This window comes from Eriocheir sinensis, chromosome 2, assembly GCF_024679095.1.
Source record: "Eriocheir sinensis breed Jianghai 21 chromosome 2, ASM2467909v1, whole genome shotgun sequence".
NCBI classification, from domain to species: domain Eukaryota; kingdom Metazoa; phylum Arthropoda; class Malacostraca; order Decapoda; family Varunidae; genus Eriocheir; species Eriocheir sinensis.
The window spans coordinates 13,418,942-13,435,121 of NC_066510.1; the positions used below are offsets into that span (position 1 = coordinate 13,418,942).

The window sequence follows — 16,180 nt, forward strand, 5'->3', positions numbered from 1 at the left end:
TGTGTGTGTGTGTGTGTGTGTGTGTGTGTGTGTGTGTGTGTGTGTGTGTGTGTACTTCACCACGGCCTGATTAATAGTTGGACTTGAAATCGCCAGCAAGTAGGGTAGGCGGTGACCGAACTGGTAGTGTACTGGGCTCACATTCACCGCGTGATGGACGACGCGGGTTCGAATCCCCATGCAACCACTCGGATTTTTCAGTCACTGCCGAGTGGCTTAAAACTACCCACATGCTGTCCTGAAGACCACCCATCAACCCGGACTCTAGAGGAAGCCGTCCAAGCGAATCAAGAATGAGTTCCGGGGGGCAGCATGAGCCAATGCAAGATGGCGCCACTATAAACACTCGCCTGCGCCAGGACGGGCTGGGCCGACCATCAGGCCCCACCTGGAAGAAGCCTTGGGCCGACCATCAGGCCTCACCAGGAAGATGCCTACCGGCGCAACAGGCAACGACGTAAAAAAAAAATAAAAAAAAGTACCCTCCCAATTAGAGCAAGGCTCATTAGTCGATATTTGAGTACTGCCAGGACCTCACACACCACATACCCCATCCCCCTTGCTTAAGGGGGACAGTAACCACTCCTACTCAGCAGAAACAAACAGCCTGAGCAGAGCTCGAACCTCTGTCTGCCACACCATGAAGCCTGGCAGCTCAGCGCTTTAACCAACTGAGCTATTGGAGCAGTGTGTGTGTGTGTGTGTGTGTGTGTGTGTGTGTGTGTGCACAATGATCATCAGACTGAATGTAAACAGACCATTTTGTTATATAATTTCACCTATATCAACTTCTGAGCATTAGTGTTAACAATGATGGGTAGGCGGTGGCTGAGTGGTTAGCGTACTGGGCCCACATTCACCGCGTGATGGACGACGCGGGTTCGAATCCGCTGCTACCACCTGGAATTTTTCAGTCACCACTGAGTGGTTTAAGACTACCCACATGCTGTCCTAAAGACCACCCATCAACCCAGGCTCTAGAGGAAACCGTCCAAGTGAATCAAGAATGAGCTCCGGGGGGCAGCATGAGCCAAGAAAAGATGGCACCACCATAAAACACTTGCCTGCGCCATGACAGATTGGGGCCAACTACCATCCAGGCCCCTCAAGAAAGCCTACCGGTGCCATAGGCTGGCACATAAAAAAAATAAAAAATAAAAATCGGACAAAATATAGTTTCGTTCACATCATGTGGGGTGAGCATGCATCTGCATGGTTTGACTAAGGAGGTAAAAGAGTCAGCCAGGGAGGACAGCAATGCCCTATCATGGTGCAGGGAAGGTGCAGGCCAGCCAGGCAACCATGCTGAGTACACTAGCAACAACTCTCCCTGCTTCATTATTCCCACAGCCTTCTCATCCTAGGAGGACCCTTGCCGTAGCTCCCTGTGCTTTAATAAATCAGTCGATGTGCATTTGCATCACGTCTTCAACTCAATTACCACACAAATAATTTCTATTATAATAACTTTGGCTCAATGCAAAACCAATTGAACACATCTTTTTATAGGAACTTATTGTGTTAAATAGACCTTGAATGGTAACCAAAAAGGGAAAAAACTAGAGATGAACACAGCCAATAATTGTACAACAAACAATTTCCTAACATTAAAACAACAACAACAATAATATAATCAACACCAATTACCTTAAAACACGGGTAAATTGCAGGTAAGGTCTGTATGCACACATCAATAGCTACTTGTGTGTGAGCCTGTGTGTGTATGTGTGTGTGCGCATGTATGTGTGTGTATGTGTGTGTGCGCATGTATGTGTGTGTATGTGTGTGTGTGGGGGCAGAGTCTTTGCATCATAAGCACATGTGTGTGACAGAACAGATGGCCAATCATATCTATCTCTTTTTCTTGTATCGTTATCTCTCCCTCTCTCTCTCTCTTATTCTCGCTCTCCGTCTTCCTCTCCCTCTCCCTCTTTCTCTCCTTGGATTGTGATGATTGTTTTGTCACTGTGATTGACAACTGACCCTCGATTATTCATCTCTCTCTCTCTCTCTCTCTCTCTCTCTCTCTCTCTCTCTCTCTCTCTCTCTCTCTCTCTCTCTCTCTCTCTCTCTCTTTTTTACCTAAACAAAGTATTTCTACAAAAAGGGGGCTCAAAATTACACTTTTTTAGGTATAACTATTTTAAGAGCCTGTGTGTGGGACAAAATTAATTGTCGACTGGTGAAATACAAACATACAAATACAAAATACGAAAAAGAAAGAAAAACATGTAAAAACAATTTGTAATAGTGTCAGTCTCTCTCTCTCTCTCTCTCTCTCTCTTTTTATCACCCTCCTACTCTGTCACCTCTAATCTCTCTTATCAGCAGGAGGTGTTTTCAAGTTCACCTCAAGTGCAACATTGATAGATGATAAGGAAAGTCTAGAAATTTTACTCATCATTATTACTGGTATTTCCTCTTCTTAGGTATCATTATTATTATTACTATTTTTATTATTATTACCATTATTATTATCATCGTTATTTTTATTATTATGCTGCATAGGCTCCATAAAGCTGCTGGAAACTTAGTGTGGAAAAGTGTTGTGTAGTTTTGTTATTAAATATGAACGTTTGGAGGACGTGTGACGGTGCTACCAATACTGTCACGTAAAGTAAAGTTGGGGGCATACGGTACAGGTGGACATTGCTTCAGTGCACCAAAATATATCAAACATCTTACCACTACAGGAAAGGGAACCAAAGTATTTACACATATTACTGAACTTGACTGCTACCTATTGACAAAGAAAGTAAATAAATAAGACCCTAAAAATTAGCATATCATACTTACATGTCCGTTGAAAGGCTGCACACCCAAAGTTTTGATTGGGTAAACCTTGTGGACTGGAGGGGAGCTGCAGTGAGCGTGGTGGATGGGGAAGGGGAGACTGATGGGAGGTAGGTGCATAGTGCTTCCTCCCTCCTCTCTCTCTCTCTCTTGAATGCTTGCTCACCTTCATCCTTTCCTTCAGCTGCAGATGAAGATAAACAACTGAAGGTGGATGATATGCCTCTGAAGGACAGTGAAAATGTGTGTCAGTGTGTGTGTGTGTATTTACCTTTTTGTAGTTAACAGGGCCAGAGCTAAACGCCATGATGGTTTCATATCAAATCTATCCTGGGGGTCATCCTCATCTGGTCTTCCCCCAGGGTTACAAAGCTCTCATAACCGGGGGGAGTAGTCATGGGGACCCACTATGGTCAGGGGCAGTCAGGTGGGGGCAGTCATGGGGGGCCATCGGGGGAAGAACGGTCAGGGGCAGTCATGGGGGACCATCGGGGGATGAACGGTCAGGAGCAGTCATGGGGGGCCATCAGGGGAAGAACAGTCAGGGGCAGTCATGGGGGGCCATTGGGGGAAGAACGGTCATGGGGGCCCGTCAGGGGATGAACAGTCAGGTGCAGTCACGGGGGGCCATCAGGGGATGAACGGTCAGGGGCAGTCATGGGGGGGCCGTCAGGGGATGAACGGACAGGGGCAGTCATGGGGGGCTGTCAGGGGATGAATGGTCAGGGGCAGTCATGTGGGGCCGTCAGGGGATGAACGGTCAGGGGCAGTCATGGAGGGCCATCAGGGGATGAACGGTCAGAGGCAATCATGGGGGCCCGTCAAAGGATGAACGGTCAGGGGCAGTCAGGGGAAGAACGGTCAGTGGCAGTCATGGGGGCCCGTCAGGGGATGAACGGTCAGGGGCAGTCATGCGGAGCCAGTCATGGAGGGCCAGTCATGGAGGGCCGTCAGGGGAGGCCGTCAGGGGATGAACGGTCAGAGGCAGTAATGGGGGTCCGTCAGGGGATGAACGGTCAGGGGCAGTCACAGAGGGCCATCGGGGAAAGAACGGTCAGGGGCAGTCATAGGGGGACATCAGGGAAAGAACGGTCAGGGGCAGTCATGGAGGGCCATCAGGGGATGAACGGTCAGGGGCAGTCATGGGGGGACACTGGGAAAAAACGGTCTGGGGCAGTCAGGGGGGGCCATCAGGGGATGAACGGTTAGGGGTAGTCATGGGGGGACATCGGGGAAAGAACAGTCAGGGGCAGTCATGGGGGGCCATCAGGGGATGAACGGTCAGGGGCAGTAATGGAAGGACATCAGGGAAAGAACGGTCAGGGGCAGTCATGGGGGGACATCGGGGAAAGAACGGTCAGGGGCAGTCATGGGGGGACATCAGGGAAAGAACGGTCAGGGGCAGTCATGGAGGGCCATCAGGGGATGAACGGTCAGGGGCAGTCATGGGGGGACATCGGGGAAAGAATGGTCAGGGGCAGTCATGGAGAGCCATCAGGGGATGAACGGTCTGGGGCAGTCATGGGGGGCCATCGGGGAAAGAACAGTCAGGGGCAGTCATGGGGGGCCATCAGGGAAAGTACAATCAGGGGCAGTCATGGGGGCCATCAGATGAAGAATGGTCAGGGGCAGTCATTGGGGGCCATCGGGGAAAGAATGGTCAGGGGCAGTCATGGGGGGACATCGGGGCACGAACGGGCAGGGGCAGTCATGGGGGGCCATCAGGGGATGAACGGTCAGGGCAGTCATGGGGGCCATTAGAGGATAAACGGTCAGGGGCAGTCATGGGGGCCATCAGGGAAAGGGGCAGTCATGGGGGGCCATCAGGGAAAGAACGGTAAGGGGCAGTCATGGGGGGCCGTCAGGGGATGAATTGTCAGGGGCAGTCATGGGGGGACATCTGGGTAAGAACGCTCATGGGCAGTCATGGGGGGCCGTCAGGGGATAAACAGTCAGGGGCAGTCATGGGGGGACATCAGGGGCAGTCATGGGGGGACATCGGGGAAAGAACGGTCAGGGGCAGTCATGGGGGCTGTCAGGGGATGAACAGTCAGGGCAGGCATGGGGGGCCGTCAGGGGATAAACGGTCAGGGGCAGTCATGGGGGGACATCAGGGAAAGAATGGTCAGGGGAAGTCATGGGGGGCCATCAGGGGATGAACGGTCAGGGGCAGTCATTGGGGGCCATCGAAGGAAGAAGGGTCAGAGGCAGTCATGGAGGGCCGTCAGGGGATGAACGGTCAGGGGCAGTCATGGGGGGCCATCAGGGGAAGAACGGTCAGGGGCAGTCATGTGGGGTCGTCAGGGGATGAACAGTCAGGGGCAGTCAAGGGGGGCCATCGGGGGAAGAACAATCAGGGGCAGTCATTGTGAGCCATCGAGGGAAGAACAGTCAGGGGCAGTCATGGGGGGCCGTCTGGGGAAGAACGGTCAGGGGCAGTCATGGGGGGCCATCAGGGGAAGAACAGACAGGGGCAGTCATGTGGGGCCGTCAGGGGATGAACAGTCAGGAGCAGTCACTGGGGGCAGTCGGGGGAAGAACAGTCAGGGGCAGTCATGGGGGGCCATCAGGGGAAGAACGGTCAGGGGCAGTCATGGAGGGCCATCAGGGATGATCGGTCAGGGGCAGTCAGGGGAAGAACAGTCAGGGGTAGTCATGGGGGGCGGTCAGGGGCCGCACAGTCAGGGGCAGTCATGGGGGGCGGTCGGGGGAAGAACGGTCAGGGGCAGTCATGGGGGCCATTGGGAGATGAACGGTCAGAGGCAGTCATGGGGGCGGTCAGGGAAAGAACGGTCAGGGGCAGTCATGGGGGGCCGTCGGGGGAAGAACGGTCAGGGGCAGTCATGGGGGGCCGTCAGGGAAAGAACGGTCAGGGGCAGTCATGGGGGGCCGTCAGGGGAAGAACGGTCAGGAGCAGTCATGGCAGGCCGTCAGGGGAAGAACAGTGAGGGGCAGTCATGGGGGGCCGTCAGGGGAAGAATGGTCATGGGCAGTCATGGGGGGCCATCGGGGGAAGAATGGTCAGGGGCAGTCATAGAAGCGGTCAGGAAGAAACGGTCAGGAGCAGTCATAGGGGCGGTCGGGGAAGAAAGGTCAGGTGCAGTCATGGGGGCCGTCAGGAAAGAACGGTCAGCCGCAGTCAGGGGGGGCCGTCAGGGGAAGAACAGTGAGGGGCAGTCATGGGCGACCAACAGGGGAAGAATGGTCATGGGCAGTCATGGGGGGCCATCGGGGGAAGAATGGTCAGGGGCAGTCATTGGGGGCGGTCAGGAAGAACGGTCAGGAGCAGTCATGGAAGGTCGGGGAAGAAAGGTCAGGTGCAGTCATAGGGCGTCGGAGGAAGAACAGTCAGGGGCAGTCATGGGGGGCGGTCGGGATAAGAACGGTCAGGAGCAGTCATGGGGAACGGTCGGGGAAAGAAAGGTCAGGGGCAGTCATGGGGGGCGGTCGGGGAAGGAACAGTCAGGGGAAGTCATGGGGGGCCATCAGGAAAGAAAGGTCAGGGGCAGTCATGGGGAGCCGACAGGGGATGAACGGTCACAGGCAGTCATGGGGGGCCGTCAGGGAAAGAACAGTCATGGGCAGTCATGGGGGGCCATCAGGGGATGAACGGTCAGGGGCAGTCATGGGGGGCCATCGGGGCAAGAATGGGTAAGGGCAGTCATGGGGGGCCGTCAGGGGAAGAACAGTCAGGGGCAGTCATGGGGGGCTGTCGGGGGATGAACGGTCAGGGACAGTTATGGGGGGATGTAGGGGGATGAACAGTCAGGGGCAGTCATGGAGGGACATCAGGGGAAGAATGGTGAGGGGCAGTCATGGGGGGCCATCAGGGGAAGAATGGTGAGGGGCAGGCATGAAGGGCGGTCGGGGGATGAACAGTGAGGTGCAGTCATGCGGGGCCATCGGAGAAAGAACGGTCAGGGGCAGTCATGGGGGGCCATCAGGGGAAGAAGGGTCAGGGGCAGTCATGGGGAGCCGTCAGGGGAAGAACGGTCAGAGGCAGTCATGGAGGGCAGTCGGGGGATGAACAGTGAGGAGCAGTCATGCGGGGCCATCGGGGAAAGAACGGTCAGGGGCACTCATGGGGACCATTGCGGGAAAACGGTCAGTGGCAGTAATGGGGGCCATCGGGGGAAGAACGGTCAGGGGCAGTCTTGAGGGGCCACCGGGGAAAGAACGGTCAGGGGCAGTCATGGGGGGCCATCGGGAGAAGAACGGTCTGGGGCAGTCATGGGGGGCCATCGGGGAAAGAACGGTCAGGGGCAGTCATGGGGGGCCATCGGGGGAAGAACGGTCAGGGGCAGTCATGGGGGGCCATCAGGGGATGAACGGTCAGAGGCAGTAATGGGGGCCCGTCAGGGGATGAACGGTCAGGGGCAGTCATGGAGGGCCATCGGGGAAAGAACGGCCAGGGGCAGTCATGGGGGGACATCAGGGAAAGAACGGTCAGTGGCAGTCATGGAGGGCGATCAGGGGATGAACGGTTAGGGGCAGTCACGGGGGGACATCGGGGAAAGAACGGTCAGGGGCAGTTATGGAGGGCCATCAGGGGATGAACGGTCATGGGCAGTCATGGGGGGACATCAGGGAAAGAACGGTCAGGGGCAGTCATGGGGGGCCATCAGGGAAAGAACGGTCAGGGGCAGTCATGGGAGGACATAGGTGAAAGAACGGTCAGGGGCAGTCATGGGGGGCCATCAGGGAAGGAACGGTCAGGGACAGTCATGGAGGGCCATCAGGGGATGAACGGTCAGGGGCAGTCATGGGGGGCCATCGAAGGAAGAAGGGTCAGAGGCAGTCATGGGGGGACATCAGGGAAAGAACGGTCAGGGGCAGTCATTGGGGGCCATCGGGGATAAAACTGTCAGGGGCAGTCATGGGGGGCCATCGGGGGAAGAACGGTCAGAAGCAGTCATAGGGGGCCGTCAGGGGATGAACTGTCAGGGGCAGTCATGGGAGGCCATTGGGGGAAGAACGGTCAGGGGCAGTCATGGGGGGCCATGTGGGGAAGAACGGTCAGGGGCAGTCATGGGGGGCCATCGGGAAAGAACGGTCAAGGGGCAGTCATGGGGGGCTGTCAGGGGATGAACAGTCAGGGGCAGTCATTAGGCCATCGAAGGAAGAAGGGTCAGAGAGCAGTCATGGGGGCCCGTCACGGGATGAACAGTCAGGGGCAGTCATGGGAGGCCATTGGGGGAAGAACGGTCAGGGGCAGTCATGTGGGGTCATCGGGGGATGAACAGTCAGGGGCAGTCATGGGGGGCCATCGGGGGAAGAATGGTCAGGAGCAGTCATGGTGGGCCATCAGGGGAAGAACAGTCAGGGGCAGTCATGTGGGGAAGTCGGGGGACAAACAGTCAGGGGCAGTCATGGGGGGCCATCAGGGGAAGAACAGTCAGGGGCAGTCATGGAGGGCCATCAGGGATGAACGGTCAGGGGAAGTTATGGGGGGCTGTCGGGGGATGAACGGTCAGGGGCAGTCATGGGGGCCATCGGGGATGAGCGTTTAGGGGCACTCATGGGGGCAGGCGGAGGCAACACCCTCAGGGGCAGGAATGGGGGCCCATAAGGGGAAGAACGATCAGGGACAGTCATGGCGGGCCATCAGGGGAAGAACGGTGAGAGGCAGTCATGGGGGGCCATCAAGGGAAGAATGGTGAGGGGCAGTCATGGGGGGCCATCAGGGGAAGAACGGTGAGAGGCAGTCACGGGGGGCGGTCGGGGGATGTACAGTGAGGGGCAGTCATGCGGGGCCATCGGGGAAAGAATGGTCTGGGGCAGTCATGGGGAATATAGCAGGGAAAATGGTCAAGGGGCAGTCATAGGGGCCATTGGGGAAGAACAGGTCAGGGCAGTCATGGGGGCCATCGGGGGAAGAACAGTCAGGGGCAGTCATGGGGGGCCTTCGGGGGAAGAACGGTCTGGGGCAGTCATGGGGGCCATCGGGGAAGAACGGTCAGGGCAGTCATGGGGGGCCATCGGGGAAGAACAATCAAGGGCAGTCATGGGGGCCATCGGGGCAAGAACGGTCAGGGGCAGTCACGGGGGGCCATCTGGGGAAGAACGGTCAGGGGCAGTCATGTGAGGCGGTCGGGGAAAAAGCAGTCAGGGAATTCATGGGGGCCATCGGGGACAAACAGTCAGGGGCAGTCTTGGGGGGCGTTCGGGGAAAGAATGGTCAGGGGCAGTCATTGGGGGCCATCGGGAAGAAACGGTCAGGGCAGTCATGGGGGCAGTCGGGAAAAACGGTCAGGGGCAGTCATTAGGGGCCATCAGGGGAAGAAACAGTCAGGGGCAGTCATGGGGTCGGTCAGGGGATGAATGGTCAGGGCAGTCATTGGGGCCGTTAGAGGATAAACGGTGAGGGGCAGTCATGGGGGGCCATCGGGGAAAGAACGGTCCGGGGCAGTCATGGGGGGGCGTCAGGGGATGAAACGGTCAGGGGCCGTCAGGATGAACAGGTCAGGGGTAGTCATGGGGACATTGGGGAACGAACGGTTAGGGGCTGTCATGGGGGGGCATCGGGGAAAGAACGGTCAGGGGCAGTCATGGGGGGTTGTCAGGGGATGAACAGTCAGGGCAGTCAAGGGGGGCCAGCGGGGAAAGAAACGTCAGGGGCACTTAAGGGGGGCCGTCAGGGGAACAACGGTCCGGGGCAGGCATGGGGGACATCGGGAAAAGACGGTTAGGGGCAGTCATGGGGGCCATCAGGGGAAGAACGGTCAGGGGCAGGCATGGGGGGCCGTCAGGGGATAAATGGTCAGGGGCAGTCATGGGGGGCCATCGGGGAAAAAACAGTCAGGGGCAGTCATGGGGGGCCATTGGGGGAAGAACGGTCAGAAGCAGTCATGGGGGGCCGTCAGGGGAAGAACGGTCAGGGGCAGTCATGGGGGGCCGTCAGGGGAAGAACAGTCAGGGGCAGTCATGGGGGGCCGTCAGGGGAAGAACGGTCAGGAGCAGTCATGGCAGGCCGTCAGGGGAAGAACAGTGAGGGGCAGTCATGGGCGGCCAACAGGGGAAGAATGGTCATGGGCAGTCATGGGGGGCGGTCGGGGGAAGAAAGGTCAGGTGCAGTCATGGGGAGCCGTCAGGGGAAGAACGGTCAGGAGCAGTCATGGGGGGCGGTCGGGGGAAGAAAGGTCAGGTGCAGTCATGGGGGGCCGTCAGGGGAAGAACGGTCAGGGGCAGTCATGGGGGGCCGTCAGGGGAAGAACAGTGAGGGGCAGTCATGGGCGACCAACAGGGGAAGAATGGTCATGGGCAGTCATGGGGGCCATCAGGGAAGAATGGTCAGGGGCAGTCATAGAGGCGGTCAGGAAGAAACGGTCAGGAGCAGTCATAGGGGCGGTCGGGGAAGAAAGGTCAGGTGCAGTCATAGAGGCGTCGGGGAAGAACAGTCAGGGGCAGTCATAGAAGCGGTCGGGATAAGAAACGGTCAGGAGCAGTCATGGGGAAACAGTCGGGGAAAGAAAGGTCAGGGGCAGTCATGGGGCGGTCGGGAAGGAACAGTCAGGGGAAGTCATGGGGGGCCATCAGGAAAGAATGGTCAGGGGCAGTCATGGGGAGCCGTCAGGGGAAGAATGGTGAGGGGCAGTCATGGGGGGCCGTCAGGGGAAGAACAGTCATGGGCAGTCATGGGGGGCCATCAGGGGATGAACGGTCAGGGGCAGTCATGGGGGGCCATCTGGGGAAGAATGGGTAAGGGCAGTCATGGGGGGCCGTCAGGGGAAGAACAGTCAGGGGCAGTCATGGGGGGCAGTCGGGGGATGAACGGTCAGGGACAGTGATGGGGGGATGTCGGGGGATGAACAGTCAGGGGCAGTCATGGCGGGACATCAGGGAAGAATGGTGAGGGGCAGTCATGGGGGGCCATCAGGGAAGAATGGTGAGGGCAGGCATGAAGGGCGGTCGGGGATGAACAGTGAGGTGCAGTCATGCAGGCCATCGGAGAAAGAACGGTCAGGGGCAGTCATGGGGGGCCATCAGGGGAAGAATGGTGAGGGGCAGTCATGGGGAGCCGTCAGGGGAAGAACGGTCAGTGGCAGTCATGGAGGGCCATCGGGGGAAGAACGGTGATGAGCAGTCATGCGGGGCCATCGGGGAAAGAACGGTCAGGGGCACTCATGGGGACCATTGCGGGAAAACGGTCAGTGGCAGTAATGGGGGCCATCGGGGGAAGAACGGTCAGGGGCAGTCTTGAGGGGCCACCGGGGAAAGAACGGTCAGGGGCAGTCATGGGGGGCCATCGGGGGAAGAACGGTCTGGGGCAGTCATGGGGGGCCATCGGGGGAAGAACGGTCAGGGGCAGTCATGGGGGGACATCGGGGTACGACCAGTCAGGGGCAGTCATGGGGGGCCATCAGGGGATGAACGGTCAGAGGCAGTAATGGGGGCCCGTCAGGGGATGAACGGTCAGGGGCAGTCATGGCGGGCCATCGTGGAAAGAACGGCTAGGGGCAGTCATGGGGGGACATCAGGGAAAGAACGGTCAGTGGCAGTCATGGAGGGCGATCAGGGGATGAACGGTTAGGGGCAGTCACGGGGGGACATCGGGGAAAGAACGGTCAGGGGCAGTTATGGAGGGCCATCAGGGGATGAACGGTCAAGGGCAGTCATGGGGGGACATCAGGGAAAGAACGGTCAGGGGCAGTCATGGGGGGCCATCAGGGGATGAATGGTCAGGGGCAGTCATGGGAGGACATCGGGGGAAGAACGGTCAGGGGCAGTCATGGGGGGCCATCAGGGAAGGAACGGTCAGGGACAGTCATGGAGGGCCATCAGGGGATGAACGGTCAGGGGCAGTCATGGGGGGCCATCGGGGAAAGAACGGTCAGGGGCAGTCATGGGGGGACATCAGGGAAAGAACGGTCAGGGGCAGTCATTGGGGGCCATCCGGGAAACAACGGTCAGGGGCAGTCATGGGGGGCCATCGGGGGAAGAACGGTCAGAAGCAGTCATAGGGGGCCGTCAGGGGATGAACTGTCAGGGGCAGTCATGGGGGGCCATCAGGGGATGAACGGTCAGGGGCAGTCATTGGGGGCCATCGGGGAAAGAACGGTCAGGGGCAGTCATGGGGGGCCATCGGGGAAAGAACGGTCAGGGGCAGTCATGGGGGGCTGTCAGGGGATGAACGGTCAGGGGCAGTCATTGGGGGCCATCGAAGGAAGAAGGGTCAGAGGCAGTCATGGGGGCCCGTCACGGGATGAACGGTCAGGGGCAGTCATGGGAGGCCATTGGGGGAAGAACGGTCAGGGGCAGTCATGTGGGGTCATCGGGGGATGAACAGTCAGGGGCAGTCATGGGGGGCCATCGGGGGAAGAATGGTCAGGAGCAGTCATGGTGGGCCATCAGGGGAAGAACAGTCAGGGGCAGTCATGGGGGGAAGTCGGGTGACAAACAGTCAGGGGCAGTCATGGGGGGCCATCTGGGGAAGAACAGTCAGGGGCAGTCACGGAGGGCCGTCAGGGATGAACGGTCAGGGGCAGTTATGGGGGGCTGTCGGGGGATGAACGGTCAGGGGCAGTCATGTGGGGTCATCGGGGGATGAACGGTGGGGGGCACTCATGGGGGCAGTCGGAGGAAAAACAGTCAGGGGCAGTCATGGGGGCCCATAAGGGGAAGAACGATCAGGGACAGTCACGGCGGGCCATCAGGGGAAGAACGGTGAGAAGCAGTCATGGGGGGCCACCAAGGGAAGAATGGTGAGGGGCAGTCATGGGGGGCCATCAGGGGAAGAACAGTGAGAGGCAGTCACGGGGGGCGGTCGGGGGAAGTACTGTGAGGGGCAGTCATGCGGGGCCATCGGGGAAAGAATGGTCAGGGGCAGTCATGGGGGCCAGCAGGAAAATGGTCAGGGGCAGTCATAGGGGCCATTGGGGAAGAACGGTCAGGGGCAGTCATGGGGGGGCCATCGGGGAAGAACAGTCTGGGGCAGTCATGGGGGCCATCGAGGAAGAACGGTCTGGGGCAGTCATGGGGGCCATCGGGGAAGAACGGTCAGGGGGCAGTCATGGGGGCCATCGGGAAGAACAATCAAGGGCAGTCATGGGGGGCCATCGGGGGAAGAACGGTCAGGGGCAGTCATGGGGGGCCATCAGGGGAAGAATGGTCAGGGGCAGTCATGTGAGGCGGTCGGGGGAAAAACGGTCTGGGGACTTCATTGGGGGCAATCGCTCGGACAAAAAGTCAGGGGCAGTCATGGGGCGGTCGGGAAAAAATGGTCAGGGGCAGTCATTGGGGGCCATCGGGGGAAGAACGGTCAGGGGCAGTCATGGGGGCAGTCGGGGAAAAACGGTCAGGGCAGTCATTAGGGGGCCATCGGGGGAAGAACAATCAAGGGCAGTCATGGGGGTCGGTCAGGGGATGAATGGTCAGGGCAGTCAATGGGGGCCGTTAGAGGATAAACGGTCAGGGGCAGTCATGGGGGGCCATCGGGGAAAAAACAGTCAGGGGCACTCATGGGGGGCGTCAGGGGATGAACGGTCAGGGGTAGTCATGGGGACATTGGGGAAAGAACGGTTAAGGGCTGTCATGGGGGGCATCGGGGAAAGAACGGTCAGGGGCAGTCATGGGGGTTGTCAGGGGATGAACAGTCAGGGCAGTCATGGGGGGCCATCGGGGAAAGAACGGTCAGGGGCACTTATGGGGGGCCGTCAGGGGATGAACGGTCAGGGGCAGTCATGGGGGACATAGGGAAAAGAACGGTTAGGGGCAGTCATGGGGGGCCATCAGGGGATGAACGGTCAGGGGCAGTCATGGGGGGCCGTCAGGGGATAAATGGTCAGGGGCAGTCATGGGGGGCCATCGGGGAAACAACAGTCAGGGGCAGTCATTGGGGGCCATCGGGGGAAGAACGGTCAGAGGCAGTCATGGGGGGCCGTCAGGGGATGAACTGTCAGGGGCAGTCATGGGGGGCCATCAGGGGATGAACAGTCAGGGGCAGTCATTGGGGGCCATCAGGGAAATAATGGTCAGGGGCAGTCATGGGGGCCATCGGAAAGAACGGTCAGGGGCAGTCATGGGGGCTGTCAGGGATGAACGCTCAGGGGCAGTCATTGGGGGCCATCGAAGGAAGAAGGGTCAGAGGCAGTCATGGGGGCCCGTCATGGGATGAACGGTCAGGGGCAGTCATGGGGGGCCATCAGGGGAAGAACAGTCAGGGGCAGTCATGTGGGGTCGTCGGGGGCTGAACAGTCAGGGGCAGTCATGGGGGGCCATCGGGGGAAGAACGGTCAGGGGCAGTCATGGTGGGCCATCAGGGGAAGAAGAGTCAGGGGCAGTCATGTGGGGAAGTCGGGGGACAAACAGTCAGGGGCAGGCAGGGGGCTGTCAGGGAAGAACAGTCAGGGGCAGTCATGCGGTCCATCAGGGAAGAACAGTCAGGGGCAGTCATGTGGGGCCGTCGGGGGATGAACGGTCAGGGGCAGTCATGGGGGGCCATCAGGGGAAGAACAGTCAGGGGCAGTCATGGAGGGCCATCAGGGATGAACGGTCAGGGGCAGTTATGGGGCTGTCGGGGATGAACGATCAGGGGCAGTCATGGGGGCAATCGAGGGATGAATGTTCGGGGGCACTCATGGGGGCAGTCAGATGAAAAACAGTCAGGGGCAGTCATGGGGGCCCATCATGGGCAGAACGATCCGGGACAGGCACGGGGGCCATCAGGGAAGAACGGTGAGAGGCAGTCATGGGGGCCATCAAGGGAAGAATGGTGAGGGGCAGTCAGGGGGGGCCATCTGGGGAAGAACCGTCAGGGGCAGTCATGGAGGGCCGTCAGGGATGAACAGTCAGGGAAGTTATGGGGGCTGTCGGGGATGAACAGTCAGGGGCAGTCATGGGGGCAATCGTGGGATGAAGGTTCGGGGGCACTCATGGGGGCAGTCAGATGAAAAACAGTCAGGGGCAGTCATGGGGGCCCATAAGGGGAAGAACGATCAGGGACAGTCATGGCGGGCAATCAGGGGAAGAACGGTGAGAGGCAGTCATGGGGGGCCATCAAGGAAGAATGGTGAGGGCAGTCATGGGGGCCATCAGGGAAGAACGGTGAGAGGCAGTCACGGGGCGGTCGGGGATGTACAGTGAGGGGCAGTCATGCGGGGCCATCGGGGAAAGAACGGTCAGGGGCAGTCATGGGGGCCATCAGCGGAAAAGCAGTCAGGGCAGTCATGGAGGCCCTCGGGGAAGAACGGTCTGGGGCAGTCATGGGGGCCATCGGGGAAGAACGGTCAGGGGCAGTTATGGGGGGCCATCGGGGGAAGAACAATCAGGGGCAGTCATGGGGGCCATTGGGGAAGAATGGTCAGGGGCAGTCATGGGGGGCCATCAAGGAAGAATGGTCAGGGGCAGTCATGGGGGGCGGAGGAAAAACGGTCAGAAGTCATGGGGGTCATCGGGGGAAAAACAGTCAGGGGCAGTCATGGGGGCGGTCGGGGGAAAAATGGTCAGGGGCAGTCATGGGGGGCCGTCGGGGGGAAGAACAGTCAGGGGCAGTCCTGGGGGGCAGTCAGGGGAAAAACGGTCAGGGGCAGTAATTGGGGGCCGTCAGGGGGGAAGAACGGTCAGGGGCAGTCAGGGGGGGCGGTCAGGGGATGAATGGTCAGGGCAATCATGGGGGGCCATTAGAGGATAAACGGTCAGGGGCAGTCATGGGGGCCCATCGGGGAAAGAACGATCAGGGGCAGTCATGGGGGCCGTCAGGGATGAACGGTCAGGGGCAGTCATGGGGGACATCGGGAAAGAACGGTTAGGGGCAGTCATGGGGGCTGTCAGGGATGAACGGTCAGGGGCAGGCATGGGGGCCGTCAGGGATAAACGTCAGGGGCAGTCATGGGGGCCATCGGGGAAAAAACGGTCAGGGCAGTCATGGGGCCATCGGGGAAGAAAGGTCAGAAGCAGTCATGGGGGCCGTCAGGATGAACTGTCAGGGGCAGTCATGGGGGCCGTCAGGGGATGAACGATCTGGGGCAGTAATTGGGGCCCATCGGGGAAAGAACAGTCAGGGGCAGTCATGGGGGGACATCGCGGAAAGAACGGTCAGGGGCAGTCATGGGGGGCTGTCAGGGGATGAACGGTCAGGGGCAGTCAATGGGGGCCATCAAAGGAAGAAGGGTCAGAGGCAGTCATGGGGGGCCGTCAGGGGATGAACGGTCAGGGGCAGTCATGGGGGGCCATCTGGGGAAGAACGGTCAGGGGCAGTCATGTGGGGTCGTCGATGGATGAACAGTCAGGGGCAGTCATGGGGGCAATCGGGGGAAGAATGGTCAGGGGCAGTCATGGTGGGCCATCGGGGGAAGAACAGTCAGGGGCAGTCATGTGGGGAAGTCGGGGGATGAACAGTTAGGGGCAGTCATGGGTGGCCATCAGGGGAAGAACAGTCAGGGGCAGTCAT

At 59.0% G+C, this 16,180-nt stretch overlaps 1 protein-coding gene across 14 annotated transcripts in view; it reads right to left on the reverse strand.

Moving 5' to 3' along the window:
• The window catches only part of LOC126999513 (ABC transporter F family member 4-like), a 30,474-nt gene that overhangs the window by 6,183 nt on the left and 8,111 nt on the right, over positions 1 to 16,180 (reverse strand). For 11 of the 14 annotated variants that reach the window (XM_050862205.1, XM_050862259.1, XM_050862237.1 and 8 more), the window contains exon 2: positions 2,797 to 2,977. In XM_050862205.1, the coding sequence (XP_050718162.1) occupies positions 2,797 to 2,913 (117 nt within the window). In that variant the 5' untranslated portion in view covers positions 2,914 to 2,977. Of the gene's footprint in view, positions 1 to 1,647; positions 1,821 to 2,796; positions 2,978 to 16,180 lie in introns of those variants that run through there. The other 3 variants (XM_050862266.1, XM_050862248.1, XM_050862193.1) reach the window with 1 other exon arrangement.